Genomic DNA, 25,816 nt, shown 5'->3' with positions numbered 1-25,816 from the left:
TCGAATTCCACGTTAAACTGTAAATCGACCCACGTCTCATATGACCTCGCTGCTGAAAGACACACTAAAACCCAAAATTAATTGAGCTGAGCGAAGCGAAGCTCTTATACTCGGGTTAGCCGTTTGTTCAAGAATAAAATTGAAAGGCCTAGAAAATCGTTGAAAAGCCAAATATACAAATAACGATAAGGTGGATCGAAACAAATCTAGCAGAATGGCAAAACGGATATATAATCACTTCCATTTCATGTGGCAAAGACCTGCAAAGTAAAACGAGCCATAAATAAATGAAATTCGCCACAAACAGAAGAATCAACAAAAGAATAAATAATTAATACACAGCGAGCACAAAATTTATTTTACAATTCTTACAGATAGCAGCTATTTTCAGTACCTAAATGAATTCGTGTATTTATTATTCATAAGAAAGTACAATAGTTATATTTTTATTATTAGCTATGTGGTATTGTTCCTTTTGTTTTACCTGCTTGAGTGTTGTAACAATGAATAATATATTTTTGGATAAAACTCGGACAATAAAATCGTAATTTAAAGTTAATACTAGAAGTCAGTCTATTATCTGTATTCTGTAATACAAATTAATTCCAATGGATTTTAGTAATTATATGTATAGCTGGAAATATTGATAGCAGTCGGTTGTATCCTTCTGTTGAAGCCAGCTTCTCGTCCATATTTATACATGGAATATTCATCGTTTTCCTTGTGGTATACCAACAACTTCATCGTACGACGGAGGAGGATCATCTGGAAATACATGACAACAGTCGTTCTTTCAGAAAAAGTGTTCCGTGGAGCACACAGAGTATTCCGGGGGGCACTGCTGGTACTATTTTATTTATTATTATATTATAGACACCCACGGACCACAGAGCACTATTCTACAAGTCAATATATATATATATATATATAACTTCTTTTTTTTTTGGCGAAGTTAAGGCTCTGCAGCCTTCTCCAAGCACTTAACCACGTGCATACATTCTTTTTTTTTTTTTTTTAAAAAAAGCACCAATACATAGAAAATATTAACAATTATAAAAGAAAAGTATTGAACCACATAAAAAAGAGTATACTACTTAAGTAAAAAAATAGTTAAACACTATAAAAACAAAAATTGAAAATAATATACAATAGAGGAAACAAAATAACATGGAGAAACCTAAATTGCATATTGCATATAGCTTTACTAGAAGTATGAATATATAAGCTGTACAAATTAACATAGGTTACCTATTGGTTGTGTGTTCATATTATAACGAAATACTTTAGTTTGTATAATATTTACCTGTACCGGGGGCAAAAAGTGCTCATAAATATGTAATATACTTAGTAGAATGTTCATTTTAAATTAACAGAAAAGAAGAATGTTTTTAATATATGTAAGAGATTATTATGGGATAGTTGTGGCTATGTACATGTTATGTGTTGACCTAGTCAAGTGAATTTATGTATTTCACGGTTTTAAAAAGGAATATTTAAGACATATCAAGCAATAAAGGTGAGGCTAATGATCTTTGAATATCTGAGTTGATTCTTGCATAAAGAAAAGTTATTATCGCTTCGTAACTTATATTTTACCAGACGGACCAGGTTGACGACGCTTTTCTATAGAGTCGTTATAAAAATTTGGTTTACCAAACCCGGGAACTTTTGAAAATTCAGTTCCCGAAGAAGGAAAGTAGGGCTGAATTTACTTGGATATTACCATTTATGAATACGAACTTAACCGTATTACGAAGCGGTAAGGTCATCAAAAGAAAAATGGATAGTGAAATAGTGCAACAGGAATCTAATACCAGTAATCCAGGTGAAATTAGTGCAACACCAAGTTTGTCATCTGAGGATCGACTTTTGTTAGCTGTGCAGCGACAAATTATGCAAATGACGACTGAGATAAAACAAACCATGGAACAGAAGCTCAATGAATCTAACACAAACATGGAACAGAAGTTCTATGAAGCTAACCAGACCATGGAACAGAAGATAGAATTGAAATTCAACGAAGCTAACAAGACCATGGAACAGAAGTTCTATGAAGCTAACCAGACCATGGAAAAGAAGATAGAACTGAAATTTAATGAAGCTAGCAAGCAGTATGAAGAATTAAGTAAACGAATAGAACGGATAGAACTGAAATCAGACGATACGAAACAAACAATCGTCCAGGTGATGAACGACATATCCTCGCAGTTTGAAGAGAAGTTAAAAAGGTTAGCCGATGAGTGTCAAGAAAAGCACGATCATCAAAATCATGAAATCTGTGCTGTAAAAAAGGATTTAACGTTAATAGAATCTTCCGTTAAACATCAAAAGATCCAGTTGGCTACTATGCAGGAAGAAATTAAAACGTTACAGGCTAGAGACACCATTTATCGCAATAATCTGGGCAGTGATCGCTTCGAGTTTCCCCAATCACCGGATATAAATACGCCTTCGCCGGAATCTGAGGAGGATATTATATTAGAGGAAAATTGTCCGAAGATCACTGATGAACGAAATATAAATGGTATCATGACACAGCACGCTACGGACCGGAACAATCACACCACAAGAACAAGGAGTGAGAAAAGAAAGGTAAAGCTAAGTGTCAAGATGAGCGAAATCAAAGCCATGAGTAAATTTAGTGGTAAGTGCAATGAAAATGCTAGTTCTTTCTTAGAGAAATTCCAAGACGAATGTAATATAATGTCTATCGACCGATCACAATACATGAAATTAATACCCCATGTATTACTCCCACCTTGTTCCTTATGGTTTAAGGCAATACGTGATCACATTAGTACATATGAGGAATTTAAAGCGGCATTGATCGCGAATTACGAAAATGACTTTTTGCTGGCAAACAGAGATGCCACTCTTAGAAATCAACATTTCAATCCTCGATTGCACAAATCTATTGTAGAGTTTGTTATAAATGTCTATAATGAATTAAAGGTTGTTAATCCCTTGCAATCGGAATCAAGAATAATTGCATCGATTCGCAATTTGCTTCCATTTAAATTACAGCAGATCTTATTTTCCACACAGTGTATGAGTTTCAGTCATTTATTAATGCTTGTACAATGCTACGAAACTCAATACCATGCTATGAATCTAACACAATCAGGAATGGGTAAAAATAAGAATAATTCAGATCATTTGGTCCCTGTTCGGAATTTGAATATCCGAAGTGTGAATAATAATGAACCGAACCTAAAACGAGTATACTCTAGCAATCAAAATGAACAAAATAGACAAGGTTATGTAGGGAATCCGCCTAACCTAATTAGTCGTAATAATTCCTATGTTAGACCATATAGTCAAAATAGGTTTAAAAATAGACGAAATGTATGGAGAAATTCCACCAACGCAGCGAACTACGTGGATAGAAGTAATGGAAGGATAAGAGAGGGCACTTCACATCAAGATCCAGGTATTGAAGTAATTTCTGTACAAAACAATAATACAGGACATAATCATGATTGTGCTGTACAGTGTACCCTATTGGAACCCTACTCGAGTATGAATTTAAACTAATTGCGGCTGATATGGTAGGGGTTAAACCCATGTCAGCTGTAGGTTCTCATGAGCATTTATCTAAAAATTTAAGCGATAATTTCTATGAACATTTATCTTCCAATTTACCGGTTCATGCTAATTATGAAAATGATTTTTCCTATGACGTTTCTGTAAAATAAATTTATTTACTTCCATTTGATTATTCAAACGTAGGTTATGTTTAATTTTTATTCTTTCTTATTAATGTGAAGAATCATAATTCAATTTATAATTAGTTAAAGGCAAAAATTATTTTATATCAGATTGATTTGTGTTTAATTGTCAAAGATTATGTTAAGAATAAGATCCATTCTATAAAATCCATTATTCAATAACTACCTTGAATGAAATTCTTCTTTATTTATGACATCTTAGTGCTACTATGTATACATTACAATTGCAACATCTAACTTATTTGTTATACAATGTGCCCGAAAAGAATAAATATTATTTGTCACATCATCGTTTGTAATAATGATCGAAACTAGTAATCTTGATAATTTGTGTTTCACCCTCGTTAATTATATTTCTAAGCGACGATGTTTTTAATGATAAAGAATAAATAATAATGTAATAAAAGAGAAATATTAATGAAATCAAAGATTTATTGTAAATGTATTTATGTGAATGATAATAACTAATATTTTATATATATATGAGGGCTAACCAAAAAATAATGAAGATATATACGAGGTGTGATCAAAATATAAAGAACATATGTAATGTACGAACATTAATCTAATCAGACCAGTGGTTCTTGAATATAAAAGCCAAGCCTACTCATGACTTTTATATTCAGTCCCTTTGTCGGGCGACATTTTCTATAACGAAATACTTTAGTTTGTATAATATTTACCTGTACCGGGGGCAAAAAGTGCTCATAAATATGTAATATACTTAGTAGAATGTTCATTTTAAATTAACAGAAAAGAAGAATGTTTTTAATATATGTAAGAGATTATTATGGGATAGTTGTGGCTATGTACATGTTATGTGTTGACCTAGTCAAGTGAATTTATGTATTTCACGGTTTTAAAAAGGAATATTTAAGACATATCAAGCAATAAAGGTGAGGCTAATGATCTTTGAATATCTGAGTTGATTCTTGCATAAAGAAAAGTTATTATCGCTTCGTAACTTATATTTTACCAGACGGACCAGGTTGACGACGCTTTTCTATAGAGTCGTTATAATATGTGAGTTATTAATAATCTGGGAAAACGAAGATGTCTCATGTGCTACCAGTATCCTTATCTTTACTTAAGAGAAAGGAAAAAAATGAAAATGAAATCTTTGAGTTTTACGTCCCACGGTTATGCCGGTTACGCTAAAGGAGACGGTGATTATGAGAAATGAATGAAATGGTGGAATGAAGAAAGTGGGAGGAAACGGGAGAACCCCGAGAAAACCCACGCACACGGTGTTTGTCCACCACAAAGTTCACTTGGCGGGGGCTGGGATCGAACCCGGGACCCCAAGCACCAGAGGTGAACGCTCTACCACTGAGCCACCGCGGCCCCTTTAAGAGAAAGGAATTTACAGATTTTTTAAAATTTGGCTACTGTGGAAACGTTGTGTGTTAATTGGGGTAAACTGTTCCAGAGGCGTGTAGTACTTACTGTGAAGGATTTTGAGTATGAATCAGAATTATGACTGGGAATGGAGAGCAAGAAATTATCTTGTGATCTTGTGCTTCTACTATGAAAGTCTGATAAATATAAAAATCTACGGGCTAGGTACGATGGTTCTGACGTAGTAAGTATTTTGTACAATAGGGTAAGATTATGTAAATTTCTTCTTTCAACTAACGTCAGCCATGACAGTTTTTTATAAAATGATGTGATATGTTCTCTGTAATTTAAATTGAAAATAAATCTAATGCAGGCATTTTGCACTCTCTGCAAGCGCTTTGATTGATTTTCGGTTAGATCAAAATAGACTGAGTCGCAATAGTCAAGATGTGGAAACACCAGTACCTTGACAAGCTTGATCTTCAGAGATATTGGTAAGAAATTTCTTAGTCGATATAACGTATGCAGGGCACCAAATGCTCTCTTACAAACTTCATTTATTTGATCTGACTAGGAGAGATTTTGATTTAGTATGACTCCCAAATTTTTGACAGTTGTAGAGAATGGAATAACAGTATTGGACAATTTTATATTTGGGAGCTGATAGATATTAATAGAAGAGAGAATTCTTGTGGAGCCAATTAAGATGCACTGCGATTTTTTTGCTTTTAATTTTGAGCCGTGAGCCGTAGACCAGTCGCTGATTTTTTTTAACTCGGTATTTATTTTCTCAATTGCATTATTATCTTATTGGGGAAAAGAAGCATATAACTGAAAATCATCAGCGTAAATATGGTATTTACAATATGTGAGAATTTTAGGGAGATCATTAATGTAGAGGGCAAAGAGAAGAAGGCCTAGTACGCTACCCTGCGGCACTCCACTGTTGATACAATGCCATGTCGATATGTGATCCTGATTGATCACTACTCTTTATTTACGTTCGTGAAGGTAAGAATGGAACCATTTAACCACTGATTCAGAAAAATTAAACAATAATGATAATTTCTGAAGTAATATGTCATAATCAATCGTTTGAAATGCTTTACTATAGTCAAGTAGAGTCAGGAGCGTCAGTTTTCTGTTATCAATAGCCCATCTTATATCACCCGTTACGTTTACTAGTGTAGTGCATGTGCTATGATTACTTCGAAAACAAGATTGAAATGTATCCAATAAATTATTTGTTGTTAAGTATTCCCGAATTTGATCATTTACAATATATTCAAAAACTTTTGAAAGCATGGGAAGGACGCTGATAGACGATAGTCTGCAATATTGTCAGCGTTGTTCTTTTTTGGAAGTGGGCGGACCTTAGCGAGTTTCCATACTGTGGGAAAAGTACCTGTGGAGAGAGAGAAAATTAAGTATTTCAGTGATAGGATAGTACATGCGGTAGGATTTTCCTGATCATGGTTATTGAAATATCATTTGTACCAGTGGCTTGAGATTTAATTCTTTGGATCGCTTTTAATACATGTGCAGGCTGTTCGTGAGAAAACGAGAACAGAGAGTTAATTTCCGAAGCTACAATATTATTCGTTGTTTGAAGTTTCATGGAGGTTGGTATCATATGGCTTTGACAAAAAAAAAAAAAAATCAATTCATCTGGCGTATAGTTAACTGCGTTCTTGGCTATGTTTCTTCCAACACCTAATACTTTTAGCCGTATCCAAAGAACTGCTCCATTATTTTCGAATTCAAGTATTCCATAGGCAAAGCGCCGTTTTGTCTTCCTTACTTCTTGCGTGCAACGGTTTCTTAATATTCTATAGTTTTCGAATTTATCATTGGGGTCTATTGTGCTATCACTAGAGGGATCACTATTTTTAACACGTCTCCTGTATGCTCTATAAGCTTTATCTCTCCGTGCCATTAACGAACGTAATTCATCGGTTAACCATGGTGATGGAGGTCGCGAAACGCGTTTCTTAACTACAGGGGCGTGTCTATCATACAAATTTATTATTAAATAATTTAGAGTATTTACCTGCTCGTCAACTGTAGGGAGGCAGTTTATTGAGTGCCACGGCAAGTAGGCAGCGTCGTTGTTCAGGTCTACTTCATTCATGTACCTAAAGTCTCTATATGATGTGAATTTAGTTTTATATTGCGGAACTCGAAGTTTGTAGGATATATATAACATATCATGATACGAGATGCCGGGTGTGTGGGTTTGACCGTGGCTAATTACATGTTCTTCCTTGGATACCAGTATCACTATCACATCTATCCATGATTCTGAGTTCCTTATGTGATGGGTTGGACCAAGAGGACAGGTAGCAAGGTTAAGACCCGAGATCGTATCTCGATATTGCAAGACTTCGTCTTTCGTTGTTAAAAGATCCCAATTTGTATCACCCATTACTATGGAATGCTGGTAACTGGGGAAATGTTTTGCAATATCGTCAACAAAGTTTGTGAAAGATATACGGGGGGGGGGAATGGGGCCATACACAACACTCAAAAGCAATGTCTGGTAACCTACAGTGACTTCGAGTATAATATATTCTGAACTACTGTTATATACACCAGCTGAGTGAGACAGAAGTTTGACCTGGAAGTTGTCTCGTAAGTATATTGCCACACCCCCGCCGCGTTTACCCTTTCCTGATCACAGCATACACTTATTTATTAAAATTAAAAAATAACTAGCACAAGTTAATATTGTATAATTTCAGTTCTTTCATTTCATAAATTTTAAATTTTTAATAGCCCTATGTAAGAATGAGGTATTGTTATAATTTACTTTTTCATTTTGAATTTTTAGTATAACTGCTTTTTTGGATCAAAATATCCAATATATTTCAGGCAAAAATTTTCCTGTAGGCCTTCTATCTGGAGAACTACTACATACAAACCCAAACTATCACTTAACTCAGTATGATGTGCTTATTCCGTAAAAAATACGAAAACTCGATTTAGGGTCCGTTCAAAAATTTTATGGCCCCTGATCCAAAAACGAATTATTGGCCAAAATCCATGGCCGTAACTTGTGGGCAGAGGGCAACTGCCCCCAGGGAAGCTCCCCGCTGTTCGAGGGGGACCCACTTTAAGTCAAAATTTTCTTACTCCATATACGATACGAACATGAAATTATAAATGAAGCATGAAACAGGTTCATTACATTACATAAACAAAACAGCATACAAAGGGTAAATAAAACAAAAATGAGTCGTGGGCCCATATGAGTAAAAAGTCTACTATTAGGGGCCCTAGAAATAATATTTATTCGTATGGCTTTGAAATTTGTCAATATTGTCCCCTTAATTAAGTTGTCATGTATGCGACGGGCTATGGGGCGTAACTATCCGCCCCTTAGACCTTGCCGTGCGGGAGGGCCACAGGCTCCGGGGGCCCACAAAGAGTAATCGAAAAATGGAAAGAATTTTGCGGGAGGCCCAAATAAGTTTTCCTAGGGGCCCAAATATGTTTGCCTCCCCAGAAAAAATCTAAGTTACGGCACTGCCAAGATCGCAATCTTTTGATCCATTTTTTGGATCATTCCTAAAATTCCTGCTTATAATCATGATTATTTTCACTTTCCTCTTTTATTATTATTATTATTATTATTATTATTATTATTATTATTATTTTAACAAAATTCATTATTTTAGTGTAGTCCTTACTTCCCATTAAGGAAAGTACTTTTGGCACCCCATCGAGGGTGCTCCCAGACATCTGGTGCTCTATATTGGAGCACACAGCAACAGCAGAGTGCCCATTCTGTTGCGATTTAACGCAGCGTTGATCCTTTTCTTTGGTTGAAACATTTTCAGTCATATAATATTTATTTACTTTGCTATAATTGTAACCAATGTCGGATAGGTCAAAAATATAACCGTAAATTCCCAAAAGGCCGTGAACTTCGAAGTCACATGATCATTTACACCTACAACAGCCAGCTCGCATGCAATTCAACACACAGTACTTTTGAACTACCGGCAATAATTTTTCTAGGTTTATTCTATCTGGTAATCGAATTCGTTACAACAAATCTGAAACGACACTTTGTCTTTTCTTTTCGCGTCCGGGGGGGCATGGGTCAGTGGTAGTGTGCTTAGCTCTGGTGCATGGGGTCCCTGGTGCGATTCCTGGCTAAGTAAGTTTATGGTCCAGGAGATCGTGTTTATGAGTTTTCTCGTGGTACTCCCTTTCCTCCCGCATTATCATTCCGCCAAATTCTTTCATAATCATTCACTGGCCTTAATCATCCAGGGACGTTAAACTGAAATAATTTCTTTTAGTACACCCTAATGGTTCAATCATTAGTGCTCTTAAGAGAACTCAAATTGATAAAAATTAAACTTTATCACTTGAAATCAAGATCACAAAACTTCCGTAATGTACTAATGCTTGTGTACTCTCTTCAAGAGCGCCGCTAGTTTGAGTGCTTCCTTATTTACCGTTGAATCGCTAAGATTAAACGTTTTTTTACTTCATATTTTCTATATTATATATTACCTGGATGTGGCATTGCATACGGTGGTGGAATGGTAGCATGCCTTGCTCTGTCGTGATGGCCATCTACTCGGCTTTGAACACTAGGTATCTCATTTTGCACTGCATCACCTACAAGAATCACTCTGGTACGTCTGCTTGCTGGAACGAACACACAAAATTATTTTTAATTAAATAATCTCGCAATAGAGTAAACAAAATAACTTTGAAGTAAATAGTAAAATAAATTCAGCGTATTTAGTCTCCCACGCCGAAAGATGCATTACAGAATAATTATCAGCATCTATGATAATTCTATATATAGTTTAACACAATCTGATAATCACAGCCATACAAAATAAATAAATAAAGTTCCGTGCACCAGGCTGTGGATTCGATGTGCTTTGTTACGCAGAATCCAAATTTCGAAACCTCAAGAATCGACCATGTCATTTTTTTATGGGTGAAAAAAAATGTAGCGATTTTGCATAAGGAGAATACATGTAAGACTGCCATAAAAAAAAAAAAAAAAAAAAAACTTCTTTGCGATGGACCCCAAGGTATGGATTCTATGTATTTTGTTATATACAGTAGAGTTCAAATTTCGAAACCACAAGACGATCGACCATGTCGATTTTCTTATGGTCAAAAAGCTTTAGCGATTTTGGATTGAGAGAATGCACGTAAGACAGTACACACTTTTTTCGTCCATAAAACAAGATTGACACAGTCGATTGTATTGGGGTTTCGAAATTTGGATTCTGAGTTACAAAATACATCGAATCCATACTCTGGAGTGGATCAGGTGCACAGAACTTTTACTTAAATGAACTTATAATTGTTTGGAAACACGTTTTTATAAAATAAAAATTGGAGTACGCAGCTTATGACGTCACAATTCTTGGGTACCCAAATTTACACATTACACCAGATATCTTGAAAAGTATTATTAGTTCAAGTAACAGCAATTTGCATGTTATGTCTGGGTCACTTCATAAATGTTTGATATTTCTTTCTACTATATTTAAGTTATTACTTTTTTTGTAAATTGGAGACAAGCTTAGCAAAGAGCCGAAACAAAAAGTGTAGCGTTCAACCTACATAGTTACTAAAATAACAACTAGAGGGACAGTTGGCGCCACTATTTATGTGATTCCAGGTACTGGCACGTTGAAATAGACTGAGATAGTGATATCGTCATTTCCTCTTCGTTACCATGGTGATCGCCATGTTTTTTCTAAACAAATGCATAAAGCGAAAGGAGTTTGCTGTTAATAAGATAATTGTAGAATATTTTGAATACAAAGTAAAGTTAGTGGAAAAGGGTACAGACTAAGAATATGGGGCCACTATTTAGAAAGTTTACGAGCGAAATCTAGTAATTCACGAAGTAACATCTAAGGAACATTTTTCTACAGGGACCACATCTCTACGTAAACTAATAAGATAGAAATTGCATAAGAAATTCCAGTGCCATTACCACATAATGCATAATGAACAAAAGCAATTATACGCAATGTAAAAACACTAAGGTACAGACTGACGTGCTGTCGGCACAATGATAATAGAACAAATATACGACTTGTCTACAAGGTAAAATCAGTGTCTACTTTGAGAATAATGTTAATTATATTGGCACATTCGGATTTCTTACACCCATCCTTTAAAATGTGAGTGCATAGTCAAAGTGGCTACAAGATTCCGTGCATTTTCACACGGTGCAATCTCGCACGGTGCTCATTATCGAGCAATTTCACACGGTCCTGGTTATCGCATTAATCAGTCAGCAGGTGTGGTGCATTTTCACACGGTCCATCTGCAATCACGTGATTCACCCTGAAACTCCTTTCACTACAAGGGGAGGGAGGACAGAACAAGTATGAACTAAGTAAGAACAGAGAAAGAGCAAATACAAGTTAAATATGAACAATTGCAATTAATACTAGAGAAGCTAGAAAAAAGAAAAAAATAACAAACACACGTTATAATAAAGAAGAGGAAAATAATTACAAAAATAAAATAAAACTAATAACGAAAATAATAGCAAATTAAAGTACATGAAAATAAAAATTCAGAAAAACAAATAATCTTGCGAAAACAGACTAAAATGTGTTACTGGTTTCCACTCCAAATTGATATCGTCTCTGCAGGTCGACTTTCAAGGCATTCTGCGGCTAAGTTAATCAAGATCTCTATTTTCGGAAATAATGTATGGACAATAAAGTCATTCTCCACAGCAAAGAATAAAATAAGCACTTTGTTAATGAAGTCGGAACCCATTGTTTAAAAATAGAAAGATGAGTTAAATAAACTTTTATTTTGTGATTATTCTTTTCCTGTTACTGCTTAGTTATCTCTGCAGGTGCGTATGGCCATGGTACACCTGTGAATCATGTCATTGGAGGGTGGGGGATAAATAGGGTATAAAAGAATTGCCCTTGATGTCTAATTCCTTAATTTTAGTGTTTTCGTTGTTGGGTGAACATAGTGATTCAACGTAGAAATGGAGTTTATAACAACTAGCAGAGGTAATCGTCTCTTAGTTCATGCAGGGTTCCAGTACTACATGCAGAGACAAAACAGGGATCATACAGTATGGGTAAGTATCGTATTAATAGAATTAGGATTTTCTGTAAAAATTCATGTTTCCTTTTTTTATGTTCTTAATTTCTTTTCTTTTTTTTGGGGGGGGGGGCGCGAAGGCTTCATATAATATGACTAGACATCGGATTTTTATGCAAATGCATTGTTTGCTCGTATGCATCTCTGTTAAATTTGGTAGGGGTTTCTAGAAATAATAATATAGTCCGAATTTGAAGCTTTGTAGTGCATATAAATGCATATTTCAAAGGTTAGAGCATATATTAGTACTCAAGAGCATATTCAGCACATTTTATAAGTTTTTATTTCAGATGTATGCTTACAACATGGAATAAATCCAGTTTTAGTTTATATTTTCAATACATTTACATGCCTATGCAACGGAAGGGCTTTTTGCATGAGAAGATGGAAGAATTCCTAATTTATAGACGACCAATAATGTTAGAAACCGATCACCAGAGCAGAAATGCCCACAATTACCAAAACGTTAAGAGAAATCTGATAATAATAATGACATTGTAATATCGTGTCGACATCAATTCAGAAACAAGAGATACGAGTATTGCTACTCAGTGAATGCTTAGCTCTAGTTGGTGAAGTTCGACACGAGCTCCGGTCATTTTCTGGTAAATTCGGGCACTCCTTGAAAAAAAAATGACGGATCTTATTGGGAGAAACTCCAACTAAAAATAATTGAAGCCATGGGAAAATATCTCCAAGGGTTAAATTTCAATTTGCCAGAATATATATATATATATATACTACACTTGCTCCTCTGCGTAAATATTGTATAGTAACATCTATTGATGTTAATAGTTCATTTTCTGGCTACAAATGTCATAAACGGATACCAAAAAATGAAGAGAAGCATCTTGTGATACACTGTAAGGCTAATTGCGGGAAGAGTAAACCCTTGAAAACGATTATTATTATTATTATTATTATTATTATTATTATTATTATTATTATTATTATTATTATTATTATTATTATTTGTACAATGGAAACGTGTAGACTCGTATTATGTCGTCCCAGCGGGAGCTCATGTGGTTCGGATTCCACGTTAATAAGTAGGCCCACGTCTCATATAGACTCGATGCTGAACGGAACGTTAAACTCAAAATCAACTCAACTCGTATTATTTCATGTTAATTGAATCCACTGTAAAATACAAATGTCAAGAAAACCAGAGATCGTGTTCTCATATAACTTAATTCCATTATTTGTGTGTGTTTTAAAACGTTAAGAGTATGTAACCTATAACTATTATAAAAGTAAATTCTAAAAAGAAGTCCCTTAAGTTGTATGCATATTTCATAAATTTTAAGTGCATAAAAATCCGATGTCTAGACATGACATATTCTCGTAATAGATGTTAGTTTCTTTTAATGAAGTAGGTTGGCTTATATTGTGGATTTAATACATTCTTAGTTTTCTTGGTGGTTGTTTTCATAAACTGGGCACCGATCGTCTAAGGCACTCGAAAATATGCAATAATGTATGATATCTTACTTTATGATATCTTACATGTATGATGGTATTTTGAAAATTTCGAAACTTTTAATCTTTATCTGAATTACAAGAACAGTATCTGTATTACTTTTAATCTTTATCTGAGAGGACAGTATACTTGCTTCTCTAAAGCATAAATATTTTTTCACGTTGTTTTAGTACTTCTAATATAGTAAAGCCCCAATTATCCGCGGAATTTGGTAGCAAGGGCACCAGAGATGGCGAAAATCTCCGATAACCCAAAAATATTTCAGCATAAACACTGTTTTATTGTACGAACAAGACATAATAAAACTTTTAAAATATGTACAATACAGCAGAAAATTGGAAATATTGATTTTTACAATGCAATTTATTTTTATGTATTAGAACATACAGTACATATCTGCGTACGGATTGTCATCCCGCAGCGACTCGAGTACTTATGAAAAATAATAGTAGGTGGCTGCAGCAGGGCTTTAAAAAAAAAAAAAGTACTCGCGGATAATCGGAGCTTTACTGTGTTTAATAATTAACTTTCTTTCATGTGATATTTTGCCTAAACAAATATCTACACATATATAATTGCGTAAAAGGAAGTAATAACACAAATTCGCATGTTTTTATGCTTCATTTTTTAAACAAAAGATACTTATGAATAATAATTTATTTTGTACATTTGTAACCGAGCAAACGCTTTTTTATGTGTGTGTACGTATAGGCGAAAATACATTTCAATTGTTTATTTCAGAAGCTGATGTTTTTTTTATTATTATTATTTTAGCTATGCATCAACAGACAGAAGGTAAATTGCCATGGCAGGCTCAATCTGCCCAAGACAGAAGATAAAATAGCAGTTGTGGAAAGAGATCATCAGTGTGTACCTGATGTTGCAGTTTGCGAGATACGAAAGCGACTTTCAAATTGCAAGAAGAGAGCAAGAGACGAGATCCTTACACCAGTGTCTGCTATCTTCAAAGAAGAAATGGCTGTTCCAATTAATCAAGGTCTGGACCTAGTAACCTCCATACCATCGTATGATCAGAAGAAAGGGGGTTTAAATGGTGTTAGAAGGAAATCACTCGGCATACATCAAGGTGCACCGACTCCTAGAAATATCTGCTTTCCCGATTATATGATTCGGCTTGAAGATGGTACCTCGTTTTTACAGTACGACGCACTGGAAGGAGACGGACGAATTCTGTGTTTTGGTTACGAGGGTTTGAAACCAGCACTGAAGGAAAGCGAACAATGTTTTTTTGACGGAACGTTCAAGAGTTCCTGTAAGTATTTTTCCCAGTTATACACCATACATGCAGACATAGGAAGCACACATGATAAGACACTGGTTGTACCGGTCTTGTATGCATTGTTGCCAGATAAAACAGAGCGAACATACGAACAACTGTTTACATTTCTTAAAACGTGGTCTGGCCAGAACGAACCTCGAGTGTTAAAAATAGATTTTGAACTTGCTGCAATCAATGCGTTGCGTGCAGTGTTTCCCAATTCACAGGTTTCCGGCTGCATTACCATTTCAACCAGAGTATCTGGCGGAAGATTCAGAGTATAGGTCTCGTCGAAGAATACCTCCACAATGAAGATGTACGCCATCATGTTCGCATGTGTAGTGCATTGGCATTAATACCAACAAGCAGGATCGATGAAGGTTGGCTCACCGTCATGGAGGACTGTCCATCTGGCCAGAAAATCGAAATGTTCAACGATTATTTCATTGAACAATGGAAGGATAATCCAAATGTTCCAAGAGAAATATGGAACTGCAACGGTCAAAGGCACAGAACAAACAACCCAGTGGAGGGTTGGCACAATAAGTTAAATCGCACCATATCTAAGAGTACACCACATATCTTTGAGCTTGTGAGTGTATTAAAAGCAGATGCGACAGCTAGTTTTCATGCTTTCGCGAGACAGGGCTTAGACTGCAATTCGGAGAAGCGTAGAAAATTCACTTACATCCGTCTTGACGAACGATTGCAATTAGTCCTGAAGAAGCTAGAAAATGGCGCAGACCTTAAAAATTGCTTGAGAAGCTTGAGCTATCTCCAAAAGCTAAGATAATGGGCTATGAACTGTAAAAATGGGTTGACGACGTACAAAAGTAGAAGGTTCCATCTTAACGACGTGCTGTTCGCTCGGAAAATAACAAGATGACAAGGTTCTTCTTAGAACCGCCTTGGAGTATGGAGCTAATATTGTGTGCTTTACAAATCACAACGTTTTTCTATGCTCTAGGGCGGGCACATTTTTCTTCGATTGTTGAACTACCTGTCTGAATTCTCTGATGTGCTGCTTATTTTATTCTTTATTTATTTTAATATGTGATTATTCTATCTTCTGTCCCTAATTATTTTAATTTTTGATTATTCTTTATTTGTTCTTATTTTCATTTGCTGTTCTTTATGTATTCATATCAATTTCCGATAGTTTCTGTTATTTTTTTTTTCATTTATTTCAATTTCTTATTGTATATGCTATTTTTCTCTTCTTCTTTACTATTGTTTTTATTTGCTGATTTCTTTGTTCTATCTTGTTCTTTGTTATTTTAATTTCTGCTTACTTTCTTCATTATTCTTTTTGTGAAAGTGAAACATTTTCTAAGCTCTCCTTCTCTAATATTAATTGCAATTGTTCGTATTTAACTTGTATTTGCTCTTTCTCTGTTCTTACTTAGTTCATAGTTGTTCTGTCCCCCCTCCCCTTGTAGTGAAAGAAGTTTCAGGGTGAATCACGTGATTGCAGATGGACCGTGTGAAAATGCACCACACCTGCTGACTGATTAATGCGATAACCAGGACCGTGTGAAATTGCTCGATAATGAGCACCGTGCGAGATTGCACCGTGAGAAAATGCACGTCACCGGCTACAAAATAAAGAAACAAACAATAAAAACAAAAAAGGACACTAAGCTTGTAGCCATATGCATGCTGAGAATTTTCAATCTGGACCAATTTCTGATCGGTTAACATCCATCGGATCTTTTCTTATATTTCCTATTTACTTTGAAAACATACACTGACAGCACAAGAAAACATCCAATGGTTCAGCATAAGTTTTAAATACTAATTCTGTAGGCTTACTCATTTGCAGTGTAATGTGTGATACTGATGATAATAAATTAAAAAATCCAGCTTTATTTAAATTTTAGAAAAACACACTGCTGAACAAGACTGTACTTATTTAGTATAAAAAACGCATTTGTATTAATGTGTTTTTTAAATTTAATAAGTGCAGTCTTGTTCAGCAGTGTGTTTTTCTGATTTTATTCGCAAGACGTATGACTATGATTGTGTGTCAATTTAAATTTTATATCCGATAATAAACAAGTTAAGTATATTTTGACACCTAATGTAACTTCCACATGTATAAAATATAGAAAATCTGCATTATCAGGAAAAACATTTCATTTTCAATGGTTAACACATTTTAATATATTATTTACCTAATTGCTTGCTTTTTCAATATTTTCGTAGTTTCATTCATTGGAAATCTTTTTTACACATATACTGTAAGTGTTTCTTTGACTCTAATATTTGTAATCTGGGAATCAACATATTACTGTTTTCGCTTTGTATTTAGGTTCTTAGTTAATGCTGTTTAGAAAATAAAATTGCGATCGCCATGGCAACGAGAAGGATATGACGTCATACTATGTTAGTCGCGATGTTAGTTGATTGAACAGTCACTTGTTTTCCAGTTGTATGACAAAAATGGACAAAAAACCAGCTACGTGTTATTTATTTGAATAGGTAAGCGACGTTATCACGTGCAGATCTAAACAAGATTTCTAATTAGAACTCAAAACATATCAATTATTTAAAGAAAAAACATAATACTACTAAAGGATTAAAAGCATTTCATACTTTCGGAGCGTTAAATAATGCATTCACTCGAACACACAAATTCACTCGGACAGCTACTGTATCTGGATGTAGAGTAAGAAAAGCTATACACATAAACACAGAGTACGAACGATATAAAAACATAATGAATATTTCAGGCTTCTGTACATCTCATACGATACAAGTTGATACCTGTATATTAAAATAAGCTCTTCATATTTAATTTCAGTTGCGCGGTTAATCTTGATAAAACAAAGAAATAATATACTATTTCATTATCCCTAAGTGAAGTATGTTAATATGTTGTGTCTGCAAGAAATTTGTTAATCCATAAATTAGTTAAATAAAATAGCACTTCTACTAAGAAATATTCATTAAAAGAGCATCATTTAAAATATGTTTGAACTGTCGCGTCCAAATTATCCGTAGGATGAAGGGTAATCTCCCTTTGTAATTAATAAGAAGGATTTCTATCATACAATGTGTCCGAAAAAGATTGTAGCCTTTTCTTTACTTCTTTTCTAGGTGCCCGGTGTGTGGAAAGAGGGTCAGTGACAAGGATTGCTGTTAGATACTCCAAATTTTAATTCAAATACTCGCCGTTCCTGAGACCACACTTTTTTCAAGATGGACCCCCACACAACAACAAAAGGCATTTTGTACTGTGGAATACGTATGACAATGAAATACATATGACGTGACAATGTCCGTTATCATAGTTCAATGCAACTTTTGCCAACAGTTTGGGATCGAACTCCGTCCGTTGGCATACACAACTCATGAGGACAGGTTGCCTATGCAAAGGTGAAAGCACCAGCCATCCTTCGCTTTCAGGGGAGACAGAGGATCGAGTTCGGCAATCCTTGCAACGCAGCCCCACGAAGTTAGTTCGGAAAGCGAGCAATGACTTAGAGTCTGAGATGTTTTTCGTAAGCGTTTAAATTCAAGACTTACAAACAGGCACTTATACAGGCAGTCACTGAAGATGACAAAGAACTTCGCACTGTCTTCAGTATAGGCATATTGGGATTTCTGAAAAATTGTGAGTTGAGGGATAGGACAATATTTATGGTGAGGCGACTTTCCATATCAACGGCAAAATCAATTGGCATAATGTGCGAATCTGGGGTTCAAAACGAATCATTCAGTATATTAAAAATTCCCCAAAGTTGAACGTCTTTGTTGCCATGTGCAGAAGGAAGCTTTATAGAACATTTTTCTTTGCAGAAAGAACTGTAACGGGACACTCATATCTTGACATGCTCCAGATACGGTTGTTACCTCAACTTGAACAGCACTCCTGAGATTTCATTTTCCTACAAAATAGAGCTTCATCCCACTTCCATAATGCGTGAGAGAGTATTTGAAAGAAAATCTCCCACAGCGTTGGTTAGGTCGCACTGGCCCTGTTGATGAAGCGTTATTGAGATGGCCTCCGAGATCTCCAGACATGGAACCATGCAACTTGTTTTAATGGGGTTTTGTCAAAAATTGAGTCTTTCTTCCATCATTGCCTCAAGATCTAACGGAGCTGCAAGAGCAGATCACAGAAGCTTTTGCTGTCGTTACAAGAGACATGTTGATTCGAATATAGAAGGAAATAAACTATCGACTAGATATCTACCGCATCACAAAGGAAGCCCATATTGAACCTTTGTAAGATAGGTATAAAAAACTGATTCATTATCTTGCTTTGGGTCTATATAGGTCTAAAGGATACTAATATCACATTAGGGGCCCCATAATAAATTTTTGAAAAGCATACATTCTTCCTCGTGCACTCTGTACAGTATGGTTCTCTAAACAGTTCTACAAATTAACTGCGATTCCGCTCCAAAATAGTAATTATATTTTGTTTAGAAAATGAATTATGTCGCTGAAATAAGCACAAGAAACATAAAAATGTTAATGTACAATACTTAGTCGTAATTAATTATTACGAATACCGAAAAAATAATATTTTGATGCCAGACTAAATCAGTATTTTAGCATCTAGGATGTAGTGAGAAAAATAGAGTTGAAACAGGACTTCATGGAGGAGGAACTCTTCTGATTGATTGATTGTAGGGATTAATGACAAGTTAAATTAGGAAACATTAGTGGTTCTTAACTACAAGTTTAATTAATGAATATATCCATGGTTTTCAGGAAACTAACTACCAAGTGTCTGGTGATTTAGAGTACAAGAATAAGACTGATGATGTTTTTCAAAACGTTAATTAGAAATTTTGTGTTCAAATACTTGATCTGAGGAGAATTATAATTCTTTTCTTTAGCAAATAAAATCAGTGACGACTTCAGAAGATTTCAAAATTCGAAATAAACAGTGGATGAAACTAATACTACGAAATTACTGGTGACCCTGCTTGAAACAGAAGTGAGAAATAACCCGGTAAATTTCTTTGCATTAGGGGCATAATTCCCCTTCCCCAGGGCAATCCCTTGAAATCATCACTATTTAGGATTATTCCTTTGCACGATATAGTTGAAATAAATGAGTGATTCGTAATTGTACATTAGGTTCCAAAGTTACATTTTCACTTGAAAGAAATTAATTTCGAAATCATTATTGTTAACAGACATTAAACCAATCTATAAATACACTTTTAACTCCAGTGACAGGTTACTTTGGTGAAAATAAGAATTAATTCATTTAAGAATTCATGCCACTTGAATTTATTCATCTTCGGTGTCAAGTGGCCAAGGCCTTTGGTTACGATTGGATTTGATGTTAGCTTTCGTGTCAGTAGCAAAACAATATGAGACGTGCACCTACAGCTTAACGTAGGATCCGAAGCACATGAGCTCTTATAGCTCACAGATGACGAGAAGAACCCTTGCAGAAGTAGTGTGACGTAGGTATGGGCTCGCCCACTTTTCGCACGGGGGTTTCAAATGACAGCACGGAATAGCACATAGATAATTACTCGGAGTAGCAGACGACATCTAAGTTTAGACCACACCTCAAAAACCGAAAATGGACTTGACCGTGTCGTTGACCTTTCCCCGCTTCCCCTCTTTTAGGGTTCTTCTCGTCATCTGTGAGCTGTACAAGGAATCTAACCGGGGTCTCCCGCGCCATAACGCATATGCTAACTATTAGGCCACGAGGAAGCTCTGCGTTTAGTTATGACTGATCCATGGAAAGTGGTTGCCTCCAATACAAACCCAAGTAGTGATTTGGATTCCACTGTAGCAAAGTGGTCCCGTCTCATATAGCCTCGGAACTGAAAGAAAAGTTGAAGCCCCATCAATCAATCAATTGAAAATGCATATATCAGACACGCTGTTTGATGAATATTTTTGGTATTATTTTATGCAGCATGATTAATAAATAGATATATATTTTACTTAATTATATATTACACTTTAATAAAACCTTATGCTACTTCTAGGTTTTATCTCGATCAGCTGGAGTAGAAAAGAAAATGAAAGCAAAGACTAAACTGTAGCACATCGATGAGTCATATTGTGGTTTCAATCATTTTGAGATGTAGAGCGAATATTTAAAAAAAAATGCACTAAATGCTTTAATTAATAATAAACAATGCTCACTATGTATTTAACTATGTAATTAAACACATTTATTCCTTTCAGAAGCCATACATTCAACTTATGGCCTTTCCTACACTTTGTGTCAGCTTAGTGTATCTACTGTCACGAGGAACGTACACAAGAATTTATTTCGGGCGATCCAATATGAGGACAAATTATATTAAAATTGGTAGAAGTGACCCTAAAATTAAACTAAATTTAAAGAAAAAAATTAGATTTCGAGAAATCCAGATCCCAGGGTTCACACCCTGCGTACGTTCCTGACTGTCACTATTCTTCAGTAGATAACCTATTAATGGTTTGAAATTTTGTAGAGAATTATAAACCTCTCCTCATATTTGATTAAAATAATACGAACTTTAACTTTCAAAGCAATTGAGCAAGGTCTCTGCAGTTCGAGGAGCCAGTAAGTGGGTCAATATAATAGCCTCGATTTTACATATTAAAATACATTTGCAGATAAACAAGTTTCCAATGTCTAAAGATATGTGTAACTTAAGCGTGAAACAATGTATCATTTTCTCTTTCAAATGTCTCTGTACAGCGATACGCTGCACAAGAAATTGAGTTCTTCTTCCTCCAAAGTCTTCCTTAACACACAATGCCATGCAAGTACGCTTTTGCCATACACCTGTGTGCTAGAAAGGGCAACACGTTTTTAGCGCCAATTGTGGTTATTTTAGTAAATATGGTCCAAACAGATATTCATTATTGTTAAAACACCTAACACAAGTTATTTCATACAAAAATATACTTTGTACTTACATGTACACACACACATTTTAAACACAATTTTGAGATTTTCACTTGTTTCCTAAAAAAAAAAAAAAAAAAAAAAAAAGTGCTCACTGTATGATGTTCCAAAAGTCTTATCAGATCGCGAATTTATCGCAAAGGAGGTTGATTGTATTCCTATAACTAGTGGCAGGAGTTTTTCTCAAGTTTTTCGCAAAATCGCGAAAGTTTTCCGACAAAGTCGTGAGTTAGTGTTTCAACGAACTACATCAGATTGAGTAAGGGAATAAGTATTTTGAAGCTGCGATAAAATGCGATAACTGACATTTTGAGCGAAATATGCCGTAAAACGCGACAAATTGCGAATTTTTTAAAACGTTAATTTCAGTTGTTAAAATACGGAAATAAAAAATACAATTTTCCAAAGGAAAGAAAAATTTAAACTTTAGTAATTTGTGCCTGTCTGCAATATGGCTTCCAATTAACGAATACTGACTGTAAAAGTTTTTTTTCGTAATACAGTTTGGTAATCAATGATAGAAGGATACGAATGAAAGAAGAAAGTGTGGAATCATGCAACATGCTGCACTTTTCATCATAATAATAATTTGCATACGAGATATACAAGAAGATACTGCGCTAATGTATTGTATGTATGTATGTTTTTTGCATGTTTATTATTATTATTATTATTATTATTTATTTATTTGTTTATTTATTTATTTATTTATTTTACGTATAACTAATGCAATGTACGGTGTTTTGTGATAGCAATCGTGATGATACTATGCAAGTGTATTTTAAGTTTTTGGACTTGTAAAAGAAGAAAGAAGTAATTTGTTGTTAGTAACTGCATAAAAAATAACTTCTTTATCCTACGTAGCATTATTGTTTATTGCTTATTACTTATGTTGGGCTTACATTAGAGTTTGTATAATATATATCAGAGTTTGTATATTAGAGCGTGTAAAATAATTTAGCGACGAAATGAGAAATGTTATATCTCAAAATGCGACAAAATACGAAATGTTTAATTTCAAATTACGAAAAACTCATGCCCCTACCTATAACATATATTAAAATGTCATATTTCACTTGCATGTTTACCGAATTTTGCAACTTCATATTACCACTCATTTCGGCATCTACATATTTTCCTTAGTAAGGAGAAAAAAAAACTATTACCTAGATCCCTGAGAAAACCAAGTTCATAAGTTTTTCATAAGGATAATTAAAATGTGGACTCTAAAACAATAGAATCACTCATTTGTCAGAGACGTGGTGACCAACTGAGGAATAAAATGTTACTATGTGATTAAATAGTGACATTTGTATGTATAAGTTTGGGTGTTTTCTTTTAAAATGAATCAGCAATAGAATACGTACCATTGGCTATTTCATTTAGCTGTCCTCTCTTCTTGTACAGCCAACAGAATGGGCAGAATAGGCAACAAGTAAACAGAATCAGGCAAGCGCCAGCAACAGCGCCTATTCCTGTCAAGATAGTTATGAGCTGTTGTATCCTGTAAGAAATATATAAATACCTTATTAGTTATTACTTGATTTCCAACAAATACAGAACTTCGTTCGCTTTGTATCCGAACATTTTGACGGGTAGTTACCTTAAGAGATATTATGCCACCACCACTGATCTTGTTCTGTTGGAACCCCAGCATTGTGGACTATCACACGGCATCCCAGTTTCCATTGCAGCAAGTTCCAGCGCAGGACAAGCATGAGAATTCTGTCCCACTCCTCCCTGCACGTTTTCCATAGACCATCCAGGATATGCGGCTACGGTGTTAAAGACGTCGTTTCAACAGTCCAAATGTGCAAAAGTCCATTGTACTGGACTGGAGTCTGGGCTTTTAATTTGTTTATTAAAGAAATGTAATGGCATAATGGCCCTTTGAGCTGTGCTCTCTGTTTTGTTTAGAACTAAAGATGAATATTTTATTGCTAAACAAAAAATGATTTTAGTTACATTTAGTTCCAAAAATAAAGATAATGGAAGTCAACATGCTGACCACAGACAAAATAACTGAAATCTGTCTTGATGATTATAGCTGTTCATGGACTATAATTGAAGAGAACTCAATTCACTCTTCAGCTGTAAACCTATTGCTAGATTTTATTAATAGAAAAATCTAGAACGGTCTTTATCCTTGTAAAAACATACTTCACCCTCTTCACTTGACTAAAAAAAAAAAAAAAAAAAAAAAAAGACTGCAGAGTGTCGAATCACACCTAAATTTGTAATCACATTTTTCTTTTTGATATTCTCCTATCTGATCAATGAATGAAAACACAAAGATAAGACATGACCAGAACCAAACACCAATTTTGTGAGTGTGATCCACGAACAACATGTAGTAGACCCTCTATATATGTGACTAATATATGTAAGTTTGAAGTTCTGAAAAAACCTATTTTTTTCTTCTTTTTATTAAGTTTTATGATATTTCTATTGTGTCTTGTGTGAACTGCAAAAAGAAAGATAATGCATTTATCGGTTTTGTGAGAGATTGAATCTTCAAATCTTTAAAACATTCAATTAAATCGCGAGATGGTAGCAAGGTACGCGTACCGATTTTATTCTCATAGTAAACGACAAAAGATACTATCCCGCGAAAACCATGCATGTTCTTTTGTAACAGATAATACAAAGTCTCTTTTCGAGACAGGAATGACACTAGCGTTGAGCGGGTGCGGCTAGGGCACACTTTAAAATATCGTTCATCAGACCTCGGTGGGAAATAGCTCAGTGCACTTTCAAATTTACCAGTGTTTCCAAATTTCAGTGAGAGTCATTGAAAAAGAAGTAATACGTCAGGACAAAAATCCCAAGACGAAAAGTCTCTCCGTTTATAAGATTTTAGTTTAGTAGTTGACTTGTAACTTCCGGTGTCTGTGAACAAAAAACTTCAGATCCAAATTGCAAGTGACTATGTTTGTGACTCTTAATCTCTTGAACCACTCGACCGATCTCGATCAAATTTTTGACGTACATGCAGTCCTGATCTGGAATGTTCTTAGCTACTCACATTGACCGTAGAACTTTGAGGAGGGGGAGGAGGGGAATTATAAAAAAAAATAAATAAAACTTAATGACACTTGAACCAAACGACCAACCTCGATCAAATTTTCAACATAGTTGACGTTCGTGCCTGGGATAGATTTTACCATTTCACTTTGACGGAACAACGTAGGGGATGTGGAGGAGGGGAGATAAACTAAAATTAATACATATAAAAATAAAAGTGACCATGTTCGTGAGTTAATAACTCTTGAACCATCCAATCGATCGCAATCAAATTTTCAACATAGATGAAGTTTTTATTATTTCATTTTGATGGTAGAACTTAGGGGAGGGGAGGAGGGTAAATATATGAAAATGAATAAAACTTAATAACTCTTGAACCACCCAATCAATCTCGATCAAACTTTCAACATAGATAATGTTCGGACCTGGGATGTTTTCATCATTTTACTTCTACGGCACAATGTAGGTTAGGGGAAGAGGAGGCATATATGTCAAAAAATAAAAATAAAAGTGACTGTCTTTGTGACTTCATCACGCTTAAACCACCCAACCGATCTTAATCAAATTATCAACATAGATGAGATTCGGAGCTGGAGTGTTTTTATCATATCCCTTTGACGGTAGAACTTAGAATAGGAGGAGGGGAGGGGATATATATATATATATATATATATATATATATATATATATATATATATATATATATATATATATATATATATATATATAAATAAAACTTAATAACTCTTGAACCACCTGACCGATCTCGATCAAATTTCAACATAGATGACGTTCGAGACTAGAAGAAAGATTTTTAATATTTTCACTTTGACGGTAGACCCTAGGAGAGGGGGAGTGGAAGGGGAGATTAATATATAAAGTTAAATATAACTTAACTCTTGAACCACCCAACCGATCTCGATCAAATTTTCAACATACATGACATTCGGACCTGGGATAAT

The 25,816-nt window shown here is 34.8% G+C and overlaps 1 protein-coding gene across 1 annotated transcript in view; it reads right to left on the bottom strand.

Annotated features, from left to right (window-relative positions):
- Positions 1–347: 347 nt before the first annotated feature.
- LOC145672808 (uncharacterized) overlaps positions 348–25,816 on the bottom strand; it is a 52,878-nt gene continuing 27,409 nt past the window's right edge. The window contains exons 3-5 of the mRNA XM_081741964.1: positions 23,198–23,334; positions 9,591–9,728; positions 348–765 (exon numbers count right to left, since the gene is read on the bottom strand). Coding sequence (XP_081598090.1) covers positions 710–765; positions 9,591–9,728; positions 23,198–23,334 — 331 coding nt within the window. The 3' untranslated portion in view covers positions 348–709. The remainder of the gene's footprint in view (positions 766–9,590; positions 9,729–23,197; positions 23,335–25,816) is intronic.

Source organism: Thermobia domestica, chromosome 16, assembly GCF_964235325.1.
Source record: "Thermobia domestica chromosome 16, izTheDome1.hap1.1, whole genome shotgun sequence".
NCBI lineage: Eukaryota > Metazoa > Arthropoda > Insecta > Zygentoma > Lepismatidae > Thermobia > Thermobia domestica.
Note: the sequence above shows the minus strand (reverse complement) of the source record. Positions and strands in the feature narration are given on the sequence as shown.